Raw genomic sequence first — 22,430 nt, forward strand, 5'->3', positions numbered from 1 at the left:
CGGCCCTAATCTGTCACTATACATATATACACTCACCTAAAGGATTATTAGGAACATACTAATACGGTGTTTGACCCCCTTTCGCCTTCAGAACTGCCTTAATTCTATGTGGCATTGATTCAACAAGGTGCTGAAAGCATTCTTTAGAAATGTTGGCCCATATTGATAGGATAGCATCTTGTAGTTGATGAAGATTTGTGGGATGCACATCCAGGGCACGAAGCTCCCGCTCCACCACATCCCTAAGATGCTCTATTGGGTTGAGATCTGGTGACTGTGGGGGCCATTTTAGTACAGTGAACTCACTGCCATGTTCAAGAAACCAATTTGAAATGATTCGAGCTTTGTGACACGGTGCATTATCCTGCTGGAAGTAGTCATCAGAGGATGGGTACATGGTGGTCATGAAGGGATGGACATGGTCAGAAACAATGCTCAGGTAGCCCGTGGCATTTAAACGATGCCCAATTGGCACTAAGGGGCCTAAAGTGTGCCAAGAAAACATCCCCCACACCATTACACCACAACCACCAGCCTGCACAGTGGTAGCAAGGCATGATGGATCCATGTTCTCATTCTGTTTACGCCAAATTCTGACTCTACCATTTCAATGTCTCAACAGAAATCGAGACTCCTCAGACCAGGCAACATTTTTCCAGTCTTCAACTGTCCAATTTTGGTGAGCTCGTGCAAATTGTAGCCTCTTTTTCCTATTTGTAGTGGAGATGAGTGGTACCCGGTGGGGTCTTCTGCTGTTGTAGCCCATCCGCCTCAAGGTTGTGCGTGTTGTGGCTTCACAAATGCTTTGTTGCATACCTCGGTTGTAACGAGTGGTTATTTCAGTCAAAGTTGCTCTTCTATCAGCTTGAATCAGTCGGCCCATTCTCCTCTGACCTCTAGCATCAACAAGGCATTTTGCCCACAGGACTGCCGCATACTGGATGTTTTTCCCTTTTCACACCATTCTTTGTAAACCCTAGAAATGGTTGTGCGTGAAAATCCCAGTAACTGAGCAGATTGTAAAATACTCAGACCGCCCGCCTGGCACCAACAACCATGCCACGCTCAAAATTGCTTAAATCACCTTTCTTTCCCATTCCGACATTCAGTTTGGAGTTCAGGAGATTGTCTTGACCAGGACCACACCCCTAAATGCAATGAAGCAACTGGCATGTGATTGGTTGATTAGATAATTGCATTAATGAGAAATTGAACAGGTTTTCCTAATAATCCTTTAGGTGAGTGTGTGTATATATATATATATATATATATATATATACACACATATATATACATATATATATATATATATATACATATATATATATATATATATATATATATATACACATACATACATACACATACATATATATATACACACACACACACACACACACACAATATAAAATTGCACTGAATGACTCTCTCAATCACCAACAAAAACAATTTAGTTAAAAAGCTGAAATTTGGCAGGATGGTACATCTAGGGCAGGTATCTGCTAAACATGGGCATTTTAATAAATTAGCATTTAGGGGTGAAACACAATAGAAAAAACAAAACCCCCAAAATCTCAAAAACATTTTAACTGCTTTAATTGAACTTTGGTGATGTTTCAGAAAAAAGAAAATTAGCTGCATGTTTTTGTTTTTTTTTTTTAATTTTTCGACTATTTGTTGGTAATAATGCTGTAGTGAGTGGGTTATTTTTAGGCACTGCATTCTTTTTTTGACTCAGCACTAAGAAGTGACTGCGCAAAGAAATGGCTCTTGCAGTTCATGGAAATGAACACCACAAGCAGAAAAGTGCCACTGAACAAGTAGGCACCATAATCATGCAGAGAAGTGGGGTTAATGGCGAGTGAAGAAGGGCAGGTGCCCTGCAAAGAATAAAGAAACTGTGTGATAAGGAAAGTTAAGCAAAGTTCAAAGACTGCACAGTTATTTAAAACTTAATACCTAAACATACTTCTGAAAGTTCCAGTTTCCACAGTGCAGTAATTAAATGCACCAAGTCTGATGGAAAACCTTGTATCTGTAATCCCAATACAGGTGAAGTTTACTCATACCAGTTTCAGGAGGCATCAATTTCAATAAATATGCTTTTTCCATAAAATGGTAGATACTGGAAATTACACCACCCAGAACAGAGAATACTAATCAGCAGAATGACAGATTGCTGGAAAAACATTATGTGTGACCTAAGGAATTTTACAAGTCCTTTATTCACTTCATTGAAGATGTGCTTGCCTATATGGAAGTGCCAAATGTTCAGTGTGTGATGTGATTTTTAATCTTTAGAGCTGGACCTCTATGGCAAAGATATACAGAAGCACTTCAGAAAAGTGTTACAAGTGTTTTGGCCTTGTAAGTAGCATCGACTTAAAAGTAGAAAATTAGCCTGACCCATGCTGCTGTGCTTTCATTACCAAGAATTTAGAGTTAAGTAAATAATATTAGTCAGCAGATAAATCAGTTCATTGAGATTTACTTGGGGGCAAACTGCAAGATTTGTCAAACACTGGGGAATAAACAAGAAATGCCTCAATGTGTGTGGATGGACAGTTTCATAAGCAGGGGAAAAAATACACACTAGACAAGCATTTTACACACTTTTGTTGCTCCTGTCAAAAGATTCAGGAAGTGCAACTAATGGCTAGTTCAGAAGAAGCTGAAAGAAAGTAAAATAAAAGAAAACTGAATCACAGATAACTGCAATCCAATGAGCTTAAGATAACTCCTAAGGAAATTATGTTTGAAGTAAACAAAAGTGTGTGTGTGTGGGAAATGTAAATCCCTAGAATAAAACAGGAAGGTGGTATTAAAGGAATTTGCTTGTTTTACTGTGAAAAAAGAACACTTTAATCACAGAAGACATGTTACTCATTAAGCAGTTATGAGGAAGAGTTTAATGTTTGGAAGGACCAACATTCATTAAAAAAAACATAGCAAGTCTGATGTAGGATACATCTTAGTATTAATGTTTGGCTGCACTGAGTGCTAAATATACATATTTATTTTTCATTACTTCTTTTATTTAGTCAAACCCTTCCAACTAAACTCTGCAATCTCTTTAAATTAGAACAGGTTACTCCAGAACCTGCAGGTTTAAATCATGGTCACCCATATCAAGAGAAATATGAATAAGCTATGCATTTCAAATTCATGTTAAATTAAGTTTAAATACAAAGATTAAAAACTAACATTTTTCAGAAGTAACTGTACACAGTAATATTTTTTTCAACATCTTTGGCTCCAAATCTAAATACAGCAACATCTGGTCTTCATCTGCAAATATTCTAAATACAGAAATTACAGTACTTTTATTTTACTTTCCTTATAACTTAAGTTCATATCCTGAGTTATTAAAAGTCATAGTTGGTGCAAAACATTGCCATAAGCAGACAAAAACAAAAGTGGTTTGTATTACATAAACTCTTTTTTCATTCCATGTACTGCATTTAAAATTCATAAGCGTCATGTTGCAAAATATTTCAAAGTAAACCACATTACTGACCACATTCTGGCAGTTCCTTTAGCACTCCTTGTTTGATAAGGTCTTCTCTGGGCTTTCTCATTGAAATTTTCCTTTCTAATACTGTTAAATACAATCATAAATACACATTTATTTTTCTATCCATATGCAAGTAAAAAACAAAGGCAGACGTGGAAAAATTAAATCAATACATTGTTAAAACAAATGAGAAATGTCACTTCCTATTCATGTAATGTTCAAATAATATAGAGCCCAGCCCTAAAGATAACTGGTACTAAACATTACATAAATCTTGTAAAAATATTGTTTTCTGTAAAATGGCACAAACCCTTTGTTATTTACTTTTTTTATAATTAATGATTCTTTAAGGATATGTAAAGATAATTGATACCTCATAAGCCCATTCAATCTGTATAATTTATCTATGCAGACAGTGGTGTGTATGGGTTTGGGGAAGGTTGCCTCTCAAAATCCTGGATTAAAATGTGGTGTGTAAAAAATGGTGTGACAATGGAAAATGAATAACCAAGTCCACTGAACACACACTAACTACATGCTGGCATGGTGTAGGACAGCATCCTATGAAGAAAAAAATACACAGGTGCCAGGCAGCACTTAATCAGCGCCTATCAAAATGCATAAACTGCCTGCTGTCAAGAATAAAAGCAACACACTTCAAAAGGCATCATGTTCAGGTAATGTTTGATCGGTCTAATGAACAGAATGTGACAGCAAGGTTTTGAAAAGAAATGGGGAAAGGCTGACCTTGACCACATAACCAACAGTTTTCACCAGATTCCAACTACTGGCTGTGATTACAAAGGCAAACACCATGAAGATTATTTTTAAATTTTGTATTTAAATGTACTGATAGCATAAACTCTTTTCTATTATAAATCATTTTCAAATAAAGTAAATTGACAGTTATGTTTCATGGTGTAATGTTAATACATGGAAGTGCAAGATTGTAATACAATTCTGCATGAATGAAAGACTAAAAGAAACATACCCTCAGACGTCTGCTTGAAGTTTTCACTGGTTTTCTTTTTTCTCCATTTCCATGGCTTAAATATCTTGCCAAAACCAGAAAACTTTCCTTTTCGCTTAGTCGGGGGGGTGCCATCTCCTGAAACAGTCTCCTCACTTGTCACACCCGATCCTGGATGATGATTGTCAATCTCATCATCTATGACAAAGGACCAACAAAATAAAATTAATTTTTAACAGATGCTGTAAGGCTGAAAAAGAAAAATTTACCATTATCAATCTGAATTTGGTGTTTTAGGTGAGTTGTAGTGGCAACAGGCTGAGCTGGGCTGACCAGACACACCTGTTCCTACCAAATTCCATTAAGCATTTAATAGGGAATACCCAGACACTCCCAGTCTCCAGTGTGTCCTGGGTCTTCTTCTAATGAGCTGTGTTACATGTTAATATTGACTCGGAACTTACCGAAATGTTATGAGACTTCATTACATATATATTACATATACATGTGAATTTTTAACATATAATAATGTTATCCATCCATTTTCTGAGCCTGTTTGTCCAGGGCTTGGTTATGGGAAAGTTTGATCCTATTCCAGCAAGCATTACCAAAAATAAATGAAAGCTCTCAAGTTTTCATTCTCACCATTCCAGAGCAAGGCTAGAAACCACACTAAATGTTGATGCACAATATTTCTCTGGTTATGAACACAAAGTCACCTTACATTAGAAACTATCAGAATAACTCATTTCATTCTCAAGAAGGTAAAAGGGAGATTAATCCTCTAATGTTGCTCTCACTGAGACCAAAATAACAAAAGTCACAAAAAATAACTTTGTTTTGTAATGTATTTGAAAAAAGTGATTTCCTTTCAAATTCTGGACATTATGTTTATGATTCTGTATTACTGCTTCACAATAAAAGACAACTTTTCAAAAAAGAAAATGTCCAAGTGACTTGAATAAATCTAAGTTTCATTATTTGTCATATTTCACAAGGAAAACAGAATATTTACTCCCAACTTATCATCGTAAAGAAAACATAAAACATGCCAACAATTTAAAAACTTAAATAAATTTCACAAAAACAATAAAACATTGACTATTCACTATGGTAGTTAATTAAATGTATGCAATTTAGCAGACTCTTTGTATTACTTAAATTTTTGTTGTCAGGTACGGTCCCGGAATAGGATATAGGCTCATGTGTGACAGATGCAAATCGGTTGTCAGAACTCATTTTTGCCTGTCAGACACTTGAATTTGGGGGGGGATTATTCACAAGATTTTAAGACAATGTCAAAGAGACATGACTGGTAGTTCAACTGTGGCAGACACAGCCAATACATAACACTGTAGAAATAATTCACAGGATGTGTCACATGTCCAGTTTCACTGCAGTATATCCAAACATCCTGTTTCTCCAGGTTTTAATAAGGCACCAGCAATTACTGGATATTCTAAGCAAGCTCTACTTGATCTAGCCAGACATTTCAACGGATGATGGGACACAGTATTCCAGAATCCAAAAGAATCAACACCTTCTCCAAATTCAGTCTGTGGTCGTCATCCTCTTCTGTTAACTTTAAAAAGCCTTTTATTTGAAGACATTTGAGGCTAGGCTGGCAAATTAAGCATGATCTTTTGAGCAACTACATTTTAAATCAAAATAGACAGAAGCTCTTTTTTATACCACAGGCAAGGATGGGTAATCATGGCCTTTGTCCCAAAGACTACTGAACAATACACTCATGTTAGTCATTACAAATTTGGTTTATTTAACCAAACAAACAAATATGAATAAAACAAAAATGCAAGATATTACAATCTTTAACTGGTGTGATCTTAGAATAAATAATTATAATAAAAATTCAACAGGCTGAATGCATGAAGAAGGTAAGCATGAAAAACAGATTCTACTAGTCAAATATAACTAGCATATTTACTCAAAAAAAGTTTTCTTTTAAAATCATATTTCACCACCTACATGTACTACATACATGTTTATAACTGAAGCTTTATTTTTCAGTTATCATGCCTTTAGTATTGATATTAATAGACTTAAACTGGAGCAAAGACCAAATAGGGTAAAGCCACTTTTTTGTTATACTACTGTAGAAATAATTTACATCACAATCTTTGGAATATAAAATTAATGATTAAATAGTACAATGGCTGCATAACCCTTTTCTATGAGGCACTCCATATTGCTACGTTTACCTGCTTTAGTAGTCACTGCCAAAATGTTAAATAATGTCCTCCTCAAACTCGGTATCACCAGAAGAACAGACTTCTCATACCGAGAGACAAAATTATATTTTTGCCAATACAGGAGCAACTACATATTGCAGCAGATGGCATTTAAGAACTGCCAAATCTGCGAGAACTGTGAGTTAGTTCTTCTCTAGTTAAGAGTCTTAAGAAACAGGTTTACTCACACTGAAACTACTGGTGAGTATGAACACGCATAACTAGCCAAAAATTTGTAAGAAAACAATTTGTACAGCACCTGGAATAAAGCAGCATTCTGAAAAAAATATTCTCTGTGCCATGGAGGGATAAATCCAGCTGAACCAGATCAACTAGAAAAACATCAGAACGAAGGCAGGCTGCAGTTGAATGCATGCCTCAAAGCCACCAGGACTTGGGAAAATGCATGTAGCAAAGCACACCACTTGCAGGAAACTGCACAATAAAATCCCACACCGCACCCACCATTCAAACTTCCCACCCCCCCGGGAGCTGGCTGGGAACTGGATAACACTGAAGGAAATGATGAGAGGCCGATGTGTTTTTTCCTTACAGCAATAAATTGCTGCACAGAATACATTTCTTGCTAAATCTGTTACAGGAATAGTAGTAGAAGTAATCAGTAATATTAATGCTAATACCTCTACATAGGAAAATAGTTATTAGTATAGAGCATTTAATGAAAGGAGTTGTGTTTTTTAAAGCACCATAACCCTGTAGCAATATAACAGGAAAGCATCTCAATTGGTTTAAATCCAAAATTATACAAATACAGTATGTTCTGAATGTGTCCGTTGCTTTGGGATGGTGCTCAACATAAAAAAATATAATATTTTACTGCAATTATTAAATGTAAATTTCTTATTAATCTCAATTATAGTTATGAACATGATAAATTATAAATACGAATACAATACGAACAAAAGAAAAATAAACACACACACACAAAAAAAACTAACACACAAACAGTGAAACATCATGTAATACAATTTCACTATCACATGGCAACAACATCTATATTGCCTCCTATTCACATTAAATTCAGAAGTTACAAAAAATGTAGTTTAAAAACCGTACAGTATTTGTTATTATATTTCTTTTATGTCATTCAAGAATATATGTCTCTCAGTTGATTGAGCTGCCTGGTGAGACATCCAGAAGTTGCTGGATATCATGGCTGGCCTGTACACTGGTACTGCAAGTGCTGTGCAGAGTAGAGGCAGAACCTGCATTTTTCCTGTTAATTCTGGGATTCGTCAAGGGTGTGTTCTTGGTCCTACTCTGGTCAATGCTTGCATGGACTGGGTGTTGGGCAGGGTTGTTGGGTCCAGAGTCAGCGGGGCATCTGTTGGGGAAGAAAGATTCATTGATCTCGACTTTACCGATGATGCTGTGACCTTTGTGGAATCAACAGAGGCTCTGATGTGGGCTCTCTAGAGACAGAGAGGAGTAGGAGTGTCTGGGCTTGCAAGTGTCCTGGATATAAAACAAGATCCAGGGCTTTAATGACCTCTTGGGCACAGCCATCAGCAGTGTGTCTGTTTGAGGAGGGAGCATCTACCTTGTCAAGAGATTTATTTACATCGGCAGTGAAATTCATGTCCATGGTGACTCTTCCTATTAAGTCAGTAGACAGACTGGGAGAGCATGGGGTTCATGAGGTTGCTAGAAAAGGGTATGTGGCGCTCCCGATATCTCTGCAAAAGGACAAAGTCCAACTCTTTAGAGTCCTGGTGCTTCCTGTTTTGCCGTATGATTGCAAGACATGGATGCTATCCAGTGACCTGAGACGAAGACTGGACTCCTTTGGTACTGTGTCTCTTCAGAGAATTCTTGGGTACCTCTGATTTGACTTTGTGTCGAATGAAGTGGTTGCTCATAAAGTCCCGAAAGAGGCACACCTACACTGTGAGGGAGCATCAGTTACAGCATTACGGCCATGTGGCTTGATTCCTAGATTCATTGTTGAGGACCCAAACAGCTGGATCAGGTCAAGGGGACGCCCAAGTAACACCTGGCTGCAGCAGATAGATGGTCATTTCCAGAGGGTGGGACTGGAATGCACGTCTACTTACCGACCGGGATCCCAAGATGTTTCGTTGTGAGGTGGGTGTGGTAATACGCTGTACCAGTGCATGTTCCCCAACCACTTTCAGCAGTCACGGGTAGGAACATTCACAAAATATATTTCCTCCTTGATGATATAATCTGTCTTAGTATTTCAGAAATCATTAAACTTATGTTGAAGTGCACACAATCTTGAAAGCAATAGGGTAACACTTTGAAAGTAACGTGCATTAAGTAGTCCAGTTACTTTTTAAAGCAACGAGTAACCCAACACAATAATTGTAATTGAAGTAAACATTCAAAGGTTAGGAGCACACACTGATAAGCGCATTGCCGCACTAACCACATGACAAACCAACTCAGGATTCCAGATTAGGACCCAAGTGCAGCCATACAATGGGTGACACCTCAGCACCACACTAGTTTAGATGGAGTGGAACAATGAGGTTTTTTTATGGTGGCTGGAGTGCCAATTCTGCCACCAACCCCCAGGTTTTTCCCTGGAGGTTGGAGGGCATACATGCAGGGCTGGATGCAGATTAACGGCACACCAAGGACAGAGCAATTGCAGGTTAAGGGCCTTGTTCAAGGGCCCAACGAAATAGAGCCACTTTTGGTGTTTATGGGATTTGAACCAGTAAACCGTCCGATTGCCAGCATAGATCCCTAACCTCAGAGCTACCACTCCGCCCTGCAGTACACATTCCTGAGTTATTATTATTCCAGCAGCACTAGGTACAGTATAAGTAAGGCAAGAAGCACACACATGCCGGTCCTTTGCAGGGTTCAATTGCATAGCCAAGCAGAAAAGAGTCTGCAGTGAGTACTCCTAACAAAAACCTTTAAATAAAGCGTCAATTTGACTAAATATATTTATAAAACACAAAATGCCTCTTTTCAAATTCACAATAGCAGATGATGATGTTTAACTCTTTTTTGCAGTTTATTGATGTTGGATCATTTTGCCAAAGGAGAACTCCAGAAGATTACTTGACACGAAAACGCGGATTATTCAAAAAAATCAGGTCTTTGCCCTAACCGGGTTACTCACCTTAACCCAATTACATATGTAAACGCATTGTCTGTCTACCTGCATGAATGTGTACTTCTCATTAACAACAAGAAGATGCTAAACTGGCAAGGCAGCTCCTATTCTAAGACCATACATATGGGAACAAGAAACATTTCAGCATTTAAAGCTTCCTAGTAAGGGGACAGATAATAATCCAATCTTCAAAATACCATTGATTTTGTTACCAGGATAAACAAGTTGCATAACTGATCCCAGCATCACATCCTCCGTGCTGACCTGCAACAATGGCACTTCACAGGGTAGTGTGCTTACGGTAGTCTCATCTGTACTCCTTTGCATATGGACTGTATGGCCAGATACAGCTGCATATTGATAATTACATTTGCTAATGGCACCACTATCACAGGCCTGACCAGACAGTTTACAGAGAACAGGCTCATCTGCTGTCAAGTGGTGCCAAGAGAGCAATCTTACACTCCATGTCAGCAAAACCAAGGAGATATTCAGAGACTTTAGGAAGCAGAAGGCATATCACACTGCCAACAACATTGAAGGGGATGCTGGGAACAATGTGAAATTTCTTGGAGTGACAATCACTGAATAACTAAAGTGGGCACAATACAGTCTGGCTATGATGCAGAAGGCTCAACAATGACTCTGCTTTCCCAGATGTCTGAGGAAAGTGAAAATGACTCCATCAGTTTTCACTAACACACACAGGTATATAGTACAGATCCTACTCTGGCTGCATTACATCCTGGTACAGCACCTGCTCAGGTGAAGATCATAAAACACTGCAGATGATTGTTAAGGAGGCACAGAATATTGCCAAAACCTAGCTGCCCTATGTTGAGGACATATACAACACTCACTCACTGCATTAAAAAAGCAAACATATTAAAAAAGATGTCGGACATCATCTACAGTTGCTTTTCTTATTCCTTTCTTTTGTCAAATGATACTGGAACATTACCACGCATACCAATAGATTTACAGACAGTTTCAATACATATGCCGTAAGGTTACTGAACAACCACTCATAACCTCAAATATTACCACTGTTGGGTTTTTTTTTTTGTAGATTACTTACAAACCCTCTGTCTGTGTAACTGCAGTGCTGGACTAAACTGGGTTGGTACATAGTTTGAAGAATTGTTTGGAAAATTCTGCAATTTATACTGCTATCCTACAGGCTAGAAAAAAGGAAATTAACAAAAGAAGAGAGGCAGACTACTATAACCCTTAAACTTATAGGTCTTTCCTCTGAAGAAACTGCAAAGAAAGCCAAGGTGTCAACAAGTATAGTTTCCTACACTATCAAAGGAAACTTGGAAACTGGAAGAAACTGACAAGAACAGGTCTGGCAAAACCAAAGACACAACAGATTCAGAAGACATATTTCTGAGAGGCAACAGCTTGTGTGATATTGTTGTACTTCGTACACTATGTACCATGCACACATAACAGCCTTTACCCTTGTTAACATACATAGTTTGAGACAGTTCATTTTAAAGTAACTGGCATTATTTGTTATTTTGAAACATCTGGATTTAGCAGATACAGTATATGCAAAAACTGCCATATGAATGTTATGTTGCCATCTCTACAATCTCTCAGCCCATTAATCAGATTTTTTACTCTTATGTAATATATCTTACATTGTCACCACCACTTTTGGTTGCTCATTTTCTTTACATGAAACCAGAACACAGTTGTTCCAGATTAATCTGTTAAAAAAAATCATGTAATGACTTGTTTAAACTCAGTTTAGTGATTGAATACTGTATATATAATATCATTTTTATTAGCAGAGCCTTTAGTTACAAATTTTAAAGCATTCATGCATACCATTCATCATTTGATATAATTTTGTACCAAAGTTTTTTTTTTTTTTGGTAAATCCCAATGTTTTCAGTCACTTGCAAATGAAGGCCTGAAATAAACATTCACTTAAACTTAATGCTAACTCTGTAACTGTTGTTATGTGTATTTAGTGTAATTGTTTGCCAAGGTATCCGAATGTACCTTGTCATTATTATAGTAAAGAATCTAAATAGGTACTGTATTAAAAACCTATGAATTACCTGGAAAGGAGTACCTGACTCGGAGGGCTAATAAAACCTAAAGACAGAGAGGTGCCAACCATACCTAAAAAGGTGAAGGTGTAGTAGCAACAGAGGAAGGATAAGAGAGGCAAGGAACAGCTTCACAGAGGAAGTTGTTGATATTAAGGGGAAAACTACATTGCCTACAGGGGGATTCAGGTAAACCCAGGTTCATTCATGAAAGGCAAGAGGACTTGGCAACAGAGAATCGTTTTACCTTCTTATGAGGAACATGGGAGAGGGCCCGACATGTATGTGTGAGGAGGAGGTGCAGGACAGATGTTTCCCCACTGTTGAGGTATGGCTTGGCATAATGCTTGCAATAGCAGACATAAAGACAGCATTTCTACTAAGGGACATTCAAAGGTGTTTTTTTCTGTCTCTTAGTTAATACTTTATAATTGTTATTTGTGTAATCATCTTCCTCTGCCTTGTGCCCGGTGTTGGCTGGGATTGGCTCCAGCAGACCGCCGTGACCCTGTGTTAGGATATATAACGGGATTGATAATGACTGACTGACATGACTATTTGTGTATTCATGTTTTATTAGTGGAGTGTCTTGTAATCTACCAGTGTGAGGGGGTGTGCTGCTATGAAGGATTACTGTAAATCACCAATTTATTTGTTTACAATAACTTTGCTACAGTAATACATTATGTTGGTGACTTCTGTATTTGTTGTGTGGTTATTAGGGAAGTAGAGTTGGTCACTCATGCTCCGGATATTTTTTTTTTTCTTTTTGCTGATGCTCTAGGGCTTGGTAGCTCATATTATAATTGTGTTGTCCTGGGGCAAGAAAAGGGTCCCAAGAAGCGGTTCATCTTGATGGCATAGTACACCTATGAGACAGGGACAGATGGTAGCAAATATAAACATTTGAGTTCAGATTTCTGACTCAATTAAACAAGTATAAATTATTTTGCTTTTACAGTAACATATCCCATTACTGAAAGATAATTAATTATTACAATAGGATATAGGGTGCTGACAGTTGACAGAAGTAAAAGAAAAGTACAACCTCAACAAACAAGTGCACAGGCAGGGAGCAGTTTTCCTTTATACTAGAATGATAGTGAAGGAAGAGCTACATAATCGGATGACTTTCCTATATTTGCTACTAATTTAACCTTGCTTGCTTTATGAAGTACATTGTGATGATGCATGCTATTTATGGTATTTGATCTTCATTTAAATTTTAAAAATAAAGTCAATCTAAAAAAATTAATTTACAAAAATTGTACATTGTCAGTTTTTTTACTTTTTTTCATTTACCGTTTAAATTTAGTAGTTAATTGCATCTTCTATATTGGCAGTACTGGTTTATCAGTCCTGCTACTTTAAGGCATTTTCACCAATTTGGTTTTATCATGAATTGCTTCAATTAATTTATGCTTTGGAGTACGACTTAAGATATATGCTCTCTAATGTATGCTGCAATATTTCACTGCAGTTAACTTTCACTTTCAATTAGGCCATTCCAAATCACAAAATGTTAACTGCTTACTGTTATACTGTATGATCAACTTCTGTCTTGATATTATCCAGAACTCACCGCTTCCCCAAAAGATGCATATACATCGTAAAATTTAGTTTCTGGAGCGATACAGTGCCAGCATGTTCTCATCTCAGCTAATTTCACAATTTAAAGGCAATTATTGTAGCTAATGGAAAAACACTTCTTTTTAGCTTAATTTTAATTTTTGCTTTTAATGTTACATTACCCTTAATTGCTCATTATACAATTAGACAGCCACATTCAGAGTCCTTAGTGGCATTTTTTATTTTAACCAGCAGCCAATTAACAATGAGATGCAAATGACAGAGGGAAACAACAGCTATCCAACCCAACTGATTACATACAGTGCATTCATCCTAACCTACAGTATCTATTTCAATAAAACAGCATAACATTCTCAACCCTTCCTAAACCAATTCAATATATGAGAAAGAAATATAAGAGAAAATCTCAACAGCTATTTAGTACTACTCTGTTCCAGTCCACAACACAAGTAAGTAATTACTATAGATATAAATAACATAATAAAACAAGAGCTCAAACAATCCATATAAATAAAATAACACAGTTAACTACTAGCCCCTACCAATAAAACTGGACTGGTGTGAAAAACTACAACAAATATGGCCTTCCAGGACTCCTGTCTGATTCACAATAAATAAGAGAGAATGTCCTTAATTAAGGCTGAATGAAAATCAAGTGATTATTTGGTAATGATAATTAAGAACAGAAGCAGGAGACAACCCAGATGGTGTGGTTGACTACAGGGAGAAGGCATGATATAACCCGTTTAGATAAATAAAGGCAATTTGTTTATTAATACAATATTACAAGCCAGTAACATAACTATCAGTGCCATCTTTTGCAAAAACGTTTCAGGCAGGATGCAGCCCTGCTCAACACGAATGTGAGAAAGCTGGACGATTGCACAGATTGTGAAGTTATATAAAGCCCTTCAAAGAATTACTAGGTACACCAACCACATGCATATTAACCTAATAACAATAATAATACAACAGAGTAAGGGATGAATAAGCAGGCTTTGAGATTTATATTTCATAAGAGAAGCAAGCATTCATAATGCTTTCTGATGATGCTTGTGTTTTCTGTTCTTTTTTTTTTTTTTGATCTTAACCTGCTATATTTAATGAAAAAAATCTTCCAATGTGAAACTCTAATGTCTTATAAAATTTGTGATATATGGTACAAGTACTTTTAATGAATAAGAGCAGTTTGAACAAACTACATTTCATTAAAATGGAAATGGATTTAATACCAATATACTCTAAATATGCACCACACTGCTGGGTCACTTCTTTTTTAAATGTCTATTATTATTGGAGTTATTAATACTCCCAGTTTGTGGCACTCAATATTGCAGATTATTACAATAATACTAATATTTTTGAAACAAAAAAAATGCAAAAAAATTAAACTCATGCATGTTAATAACAGGCTATGAAGTGTGATCCAATCATATTGATAAAGGAATTCACTTTCTTTCAATGAACTTCAGGTCAGGAAAAGCAGCAGCAGCAGATTTCAGAAATGTGGGGGTGCTTGTGAGAAAGGGGCCAAAGAATCACAAGGACTTAGCATTATGCTAGAGATATCTTTGAAAGAATCAATGTTACTGTCTCATGGTAAAACAACAACTGCCCTTTGCAATATAATATTATGAATAAAATTAACACAATATACATGTTAACCTAATCAAAAACAGAATGACTCCAACATTTTACTTAACAAGTATTTACTATGACTATTTGTCTGTTTATATTTTAATGCTCACCTGAATGCTCACATTTAGTGCAGAAAATTATGAAGTATACAACACTTTTATACTCTTACACGCACCACTGGCAGGCAAAGTGAATGACATTGATTATCTCATTACAATGGCACCTGTCAAGGGGTGGGATATATTAGGCAGCAAGTGAACACTCAGTTCTTGAAGGTGATGTGTTTGAAGCAGGAAAAATGATTAAGTGTAAGAATCTGAGCAACTTTGACAAGGACCAAAATTGTGATGGCTAGACGACTGGATCAGAGCATCACCAAAACAACAGGTCTTCTGGGGCGTTCCCAATAATGCAGTAGTTAGTATCTGCCAAGAGTGGTCCAAAGGACAACTAATGAACCAGCAATGGAGTCATGGGTGCCCAAAGGCTCAATGATGGACGTAGGGAGCAAATGTTAGCTCATCTGTTCCAGTCGCGCAGAAGAACTACTGTAGGCACAAATTACTGAAAAACTTAATGCAAGAGCACACGGTGCATCATAGCTTGCTGTTTATGTGGCTGCAATGCCACAGACTCATCAGAGAGGCAATGCTGAACCCTGTCCACTGCCAAAAGCACCTACCATGGGAAATAAGTATCAGCACTGGACCATGGAAGAAGGTGGTCTGTTGTGATGAATCATTCTTTCTTTTAGATCATGTGGACGGCCAGTTATGTGTGTGTCATTTACCTAGGGAAGAGATGGTAGCAGGATGCACTTATAGGAAGAAGAGAGGAAGCCTTGGGTCCTGGCATTCATGTGGATGTCACTTTGACACGTATAACCTACCTAAAGATTGCTGCACACCAAACACAATTGTTCATAGCAACAGTATTCCCTGTCTGTAGTGGCCTCATCTTCCAGCATGATAATACACCTTGCCAGACTGCAAAAATTGTTTAGGAATGATTTCAGGAATATGACAGACTTCAAGGAGTTGAATTGGCCTCCAAATTCCCTAGATCTCAATCCAATCAAACATCTGTGGGATGTGCTGGAAAAAACAAGTCCAATCCATGGAGGCCCCATCTCACAACTGAAGGGACTTCAAGGATCTGTTGCTAACATCTTTGTGCCAGATATCACAGGACACCTTCATAGGTCTTATGGACCTAAGAAGGTCAGAGCTGTTTTGGCGGAACAAGGGGGACCTACACAACATTAGGCAGGTGATTTTAAGGTTTTGTCTGCTCATAGGTCTTGAAAACACAAACAAGGCAAAATTGGGTCATGGGGAAAAAAAAAAAGGTTTAAAAAAAACACTGGCTTAGGTGATCAACTTGCAACCCATGGCAAACTGTTGGCACAAGCCAGTGGTTGAAAAACACTGCCTTACACAGACGCAGCATGCGGCCTCTGAAACCTACAAATCAGTTTGTGCTACATTGTAACAGCAGTTAAAGTATGCATACTGGTGACACACACCAGACCCACAGAGCCTCATTTGCAATGGCCTGTACACTTTGCTACTGACATCCGGCTAATAGCTGGTCCCAGATGAAATAGTAGGTCGTCATACACAAAAACGGGGCTATGCAGCTAAACTTTTACTGTATACAGATGACTGCCTGTATTTATTTATTTTTTACAGTGTGTATGCTTCAAAAAAAAAAAAAAAAAAAAAACAATTAGATACCTATATATTTGTATAAATGCAAATTATACTGAAAAATAAAAACTGCACCTATGCCCACATATACACAAGACATTAGACATTACAGATTTTAATTGTATAGTACATTTTCTTTAAATTACAAAGAAAAAAGGCATTTTCTATAAATACTGATATACCATACGTTACATTTAAAGCTTTACTTCACAAGTGTATATACAAAAATACATGTAGACAAGAACGGCAATGTAAACAAACTAATGAGTAAAAAAATGAGTAAAAAACAAAAATAAGGCAAGCAGGTTTGGCTGCACCCATTTTCATGTGGCACCCAGTCGTTTTACAGCAATTCGTTCTGACTTGACAGAGACACAATCACATGGGTAAAGCACAAAAAAAAAAAAAAACAACAACAGATAAAAACAAAACATATGTTGCCAGGCTAAGGAAGGTATTGTTGTTTCACTCTTTTGCATGCCATTTGCTGAGATGTTTCTACAGTGATCTACATAAACTAGCTGAAAGAAACCAGCTGGTGTAACTGGAGACGAATCCTGGCAGTTTCACAATCGCCACATACCACTTGCATAACTCCCCATACTGGCAGCTCTACTCTAATTCAGTCTCCCTTCCACCTTCTTCTCTCGTTTTTAAAGTATTTACTCACCACATGACGGAGGGGGGGTTTCAGACTCTTCCACTGCTGGCTCTGAATCGATTGCCTGTCCCATGATAAGTTAGGTCTTTTTAATAGTCCTCAGTAATTGATCAAGCTAACTAGAGTTTGATGTAGATAAGCGGAGACAGTAATTGGGTAAATAAATTAAAAAAAATCCTTCCACCTGCAACACAGCAGAGTGCTGTAACTTTAGACAGCCAAGCCTCCTTCTCACTCTCCCCCTCATCTGTGTTCTTCCTGGATCTCAGAAAGGCGTTCATAAATAAGGTAACAAGCCAGCGATGTTAACAGATGGATGCCTATCATTCCTGCATATCGTTTGTAGCAAGCCATAGGTCTTTCAAAGTAGAAGAAAATGTAGCTTCAGCTGGAAAAAAAAACTGCTCTTCGCTCTTTTTCGTGTTAAGCACTTTCTGGTGTGCTCACTGTGACAAATAAATAGCAGGCAGGGCTATTAACAGTGGTCCGTCGGGATCAACAAGAGTGCTGTTCAGGTGAGTCAAAGCCTGGGTGGAGCTGACCTCCTGTAACAGGAAATGCTGTCACTGACACACTGCTCTGCCTTCTCTGTGCTACAGAAAGCCTTTCCCTAGGTAAGCAAACGTGCAAAAAGCTAACTGATACAGTAATCCAAGAATAGGAATACAATTTTTATATACCATATAAAATATTACACATACAATGTTTAAAAGGCAACAAATGATATATTATGGTCTTTGCATACAGATTATAAATTATTTTTTCTATGGTAAAGTTGGTTGGATTTTATAAATTCTCATTTCTGGAACATATTGCTTTTAATCTAAAACTCATTCTATTAATAGAAAAATAATCAGAAAGCTTGCTTCTTAAATAATTCTGCCACAGATTAGTTATTCTTTTGTGTACGACCAAAAGATTTGAGGAAAGGATGACTCTGTATGCAAGACTAATAAACTATTACAACTTCAAATAGAAAAGATCACAACAAATTTGAAAGAATTTTTAACAGTTTGTGTTTGTCAGTCATCAGTCAGTCAGTCATTTTCCAACCTGCTATATCCTAACACGGGGGTCTGCTGGAGACAATCCCAGGCAACACAGGGCATAAGGCAGGAACAAATCCCAGGCAGGGCACCAGCCCACCACTGAACACACTTACACAGCACCTAACCTGCATGTCTTTGGAGTGCGTAAGTAAGGTTATACATTTCAACCCTAACCCTAAGCTAGTTTAATGATATAGGTCAAATGACTAAGTTTAATTTAGATAATGAAGGAGTTTGCCAAGGTAGGTGGACCATTTTCTTTTAAATATATAGTATGTCACTAACTTAAGACTTTTTTTACCATTCTGTATGTTAAAAAGATATTTTATAAAAAGCTGTTTATAGTGTGTAATAACTGCTCCTAAATTTCACCAGTTGGGAGTAGGCGAGAGTAAAGTGAGTAGCCGAGGGTAACATGTTTATTCTGTAGATGGGGAGATAAAATCAGAAACTGTGTGTTTTTAAGTCTAACACCTTGACAAATACACTAATGTCTTCCAATATATTGACTATGTAAATTTCAACGATAAACAACGATAACAACTTCACATAAGATTATTGAACAAAGCCCGAACAGGAATCTGACCATCTCACAGTTCAGAGCAAAAATCACAGCCTAATGCTACAGGGTGAGGCAGAAAGGACGGACGTTTTTTACAAAATCACAAAAATGTTAATTTTTTCTTACAAAGAAATTTATTGAAAGGTTTGAGTTCATATTGAAATAGCATTTGACAATTTGTAGGGATGGAAAAGCAGGTCTAAATGCAAAATACGCCTTACCGAACAATTACTGAGGTCAAGTTCAGAAGAATGCTTCCGAGCAGATCGACTTGGACTGCGCAGCAGGGCTAGTCGTATACTTTCCACATTTTCAGGGGAACGTGCCGTTCCTGTAGCCCCCGGCGGTCTTTTGTTCATTAGTGTACCTCATGTATGAAGTGCTTTAACCCAACGTAGGAAAGTGTTACGAGTGGGAACAGCTTTATTTCTGTGGATATTGAAATGGCAACGAAACTCACGCCGAACTGCGGGAATAGTAAATAAATGGTTGTTCTTGACAAAACAGACGTACGCAAAAACACAGTGTTCTATCGTCCACAGCTCCATGGCTTCAACTAAAAAGAAAATAAAAAAATGCTAAGACTTCGCGAACATAATGCCACCTACTGCACATCTGTCATTCCACCTAGTGGTGAGTTCTAGCCATTTCAAAGACATCTGCCCTTTCTGACTCACCCTGTACATGCTACAGTGAATTGCAGGGCAATGACAAGCAAGGTTTATAATGACTAAAAGCGGTCCAGCAAAGAAGAAAAATGAAATAGAATCCAGAAAACTGTATCTTTGGTAAAAAGTAATTTTCTTTAAAATGATAAAGGAGCAATCATCTTATTTTTTTATCTTGCAGTTTGCTAAATTACTGTGTGTAGAAATTAAAAATTTCCTCGGCAAAAAAGTTGTTTTTCAGCAACTCATCTATGTTTTATTTGAATATATACATATTTATATATATGTGTGTATTTCATATATACTGTATATACAGTGTACTGTAATCAAAAGGGTAAACACTTTGCAGGTTCATCTGGATAGGCTGAGCAGTTATAGCACATGGACGATCATAAAAAAGGCAAAAAGCTTCTGATAAAGCATCTTCTCTAAAAACTGCTACAATGTTTGCTACTTCTGTCCTTAAGCTCCTGCTTTTACATAGGGCTGAATCTTATAGAAAGTCTAACTACGTTTGTTAACAATTATGTCTGGAAATAAGGCACTATAAATTACTGGACCTCCTGGCTGACAGAATAAATAAAACCATAAAAAGAAACAGTGTTATTTGAATTACTCCTTTTGGTTATGCTTACAAGAGAAAACTCTTCTTGCCAGACTTTAATGCACTACTAAGCCCAGCTGCCAGACCAACTGCCAAGACTGCAGTGGAACATTAATTCAACTTTTCATCTTCCCCCTTACCTGCTTTAAAGTTGAAATAAAGTAGGGGGGATGTAAGCATGCAAAATGTGTGCCATTACACATACATTAATACTGCCACAGTCTGACTTCTTAAGTGCTGCTTTCTGCCCAAGTATGCCAGAATGGAACCTGGCCGACTGTGAAACGTAACTGGATGAAGTGGGTTTGTACTGTATGTTCTCCTCTTGTATGCATGGGTGTTCCGTACAAATCCACAGATTAGTTTGACTGAGGATTCCTAACTGGCCCTATTTGTGCATCAGAGTCCTGAGTAATATGTGTGAGTGGGCCTTGCAATTAACCGGCACAATGTGCAAGGAGCTCCCATTACGGTCAGGCAGACCCAATCCCCTGAACTCCAAACTGGATTAAAATGGTTTTGAGAATGCCATGTTGTACAAATATAAATGCACACACAAAAGTAAATATACTGAACAAAAACTGACCCATACTTAGCAATGACAAATCAAAATTCCACATGTAAGCTTTAAAATAGATACAAAAGGGAATTCTAAGGATCACCGGGAGCACAAAGGTATGTTAGCAGAGCAGGCAAGTACTCCAAAGCATTCTATGTTAGTATTGTAGATGACTAGAATGTCAGGGATGTCCCCTTGGTATTCATATTTGGTACTAGCTCTATCTTTTCTGAATGCCAAAAGGGTAATGGACTCAGTGATCAGGCAGCAGACAATTTAAACAAGAACTGAGGTAAAAAGACAGGAAGCTGCAAAACTGTAATGAGCCAAGAATTAAATCAGTAGGTGACTGGAATGTTTCTTTCCCTACAAAATCCAGAAAGAGTATATAGTAGTGGAAAAATTAAATACATTTTTCCCTAGTAGAAAAACAAAAACATTAGCTTTAAAAACAAGCCACGCTATATAAATGCTTGTGTGGCATTCAGATTTCCCTTTGTATTAGATCTTTATGTTGATGTAGGGGTATTCAGGGTAGAAAGTTTATTTCCACTTCAAATAAAATTGAAGAAATAATTTTACATAACCCTTTAATATTTATATATACAATTCACTAAGGGCACACATGACAGTGAGCGCAAGTAAGACAGAGCCACGCCCGCCAACTCTAAGACCTTGGGATATGCTAGACAGAGCCCCGCCCACCAACTCTAACTCTCCTCCCGCGTTCACCCTCAAAACCAGTCCCGCCCACACGCAGCTGACACGGCATTTCTTGCCAAGCATCTGCAGTACGCTTAAATCGCTCAGTCCAATCCAACAGCAGCTGTACAAAAGCTTTTCGGGGAAAATCCTAGGCAGGATTTATGACGATACAATGCTCCGGCATGTCACACTAATGTTGCAGTGATTTTCGTCGGAGATGATGGCGAACCGCCTGCCGAAAGGGACATTTGCATCTGTCCCATAGGCAACTCCTATAAACAGAGTTCCACGCTCAATATGAATTGCAATCCTATAGTTTACCCACTTTTATTCCCTTATGGAGACATTGCCTGGCACAAAGATTTACAACATGTTCCAGATAAAAGAACCGCCAAGCGAAGAAGGCTTACTCAATTCCAATTTTACACATACAGATTAGCAATGAGGAATATATTTAGTATTTTGCACTCCAGCTTCGAACTATTCCAACAGTACGTCGTAGATGCGTATGTTAAAACAGAGGGCGCGCGACTCAACTATCTCAGTTTAGATCAATAAGATTTGCACATGGAACAATACAAAGGACCATCAGATGCACTGCAAGCAAACGCCGAAAATAACATACGTGTAGGCAAAATGATCATATTACTGTCCAGATTTCCAGGAAGTCCAAGATACATGCAACAAAACTAGCAAGATGCCATGGCCATAGTACGTAAATTCGGACAGCCTCATTTATCACTTTCACATGTAATCCTGCTTGGCCGGAAATTCTAC

At 37.6% G+C, this 22,430-nt stretch overlaps 1 protein-coding gene across 1 annotated transcript in view; it reads right to left on the reverse strand.

Annotated features, from left to right (window-relative positions):
* The window catches only part of phactr4b (phosphatase and actin regulator 4b), a 66,080-nt gene extending 48,064 nt beyond the window's left edge, over nucleotides 1-18,016 (reverse strand). The window contains 3 exon segments of the mRNA XM_039740355.1: nucleotides 3,518-3,598; nucleotides 4,506-4,682; nucleotides 17,516-18,016. Coding sequence (XP_039596289.1) covers nucleotides 3,518-3,598; nucleotides 4,506-4,682; nucleotides 17,516-17,579 — 322 coding nt within the window. The 5' untranslated portion in view covers nucleotides 17,580-18,016.
* Nucleotides 18,017-22,430: the final 4,414 nt, after the last annotated feature.

The sequence above is a fragment of the Polypterus senegalus genome, chromosome 17, assembly GCF_016835505.1.
Source record: "Polypterus senegalus isolate Bchr_013 chromosome 17, ASM1683550v1, whole genome shotgun sequence".
NCBI lineage: Eukaryota > Metazoa > Chordata > Cladistia > Polypteriformes > Polypteridae > Polypterus > Polypterus senegalus.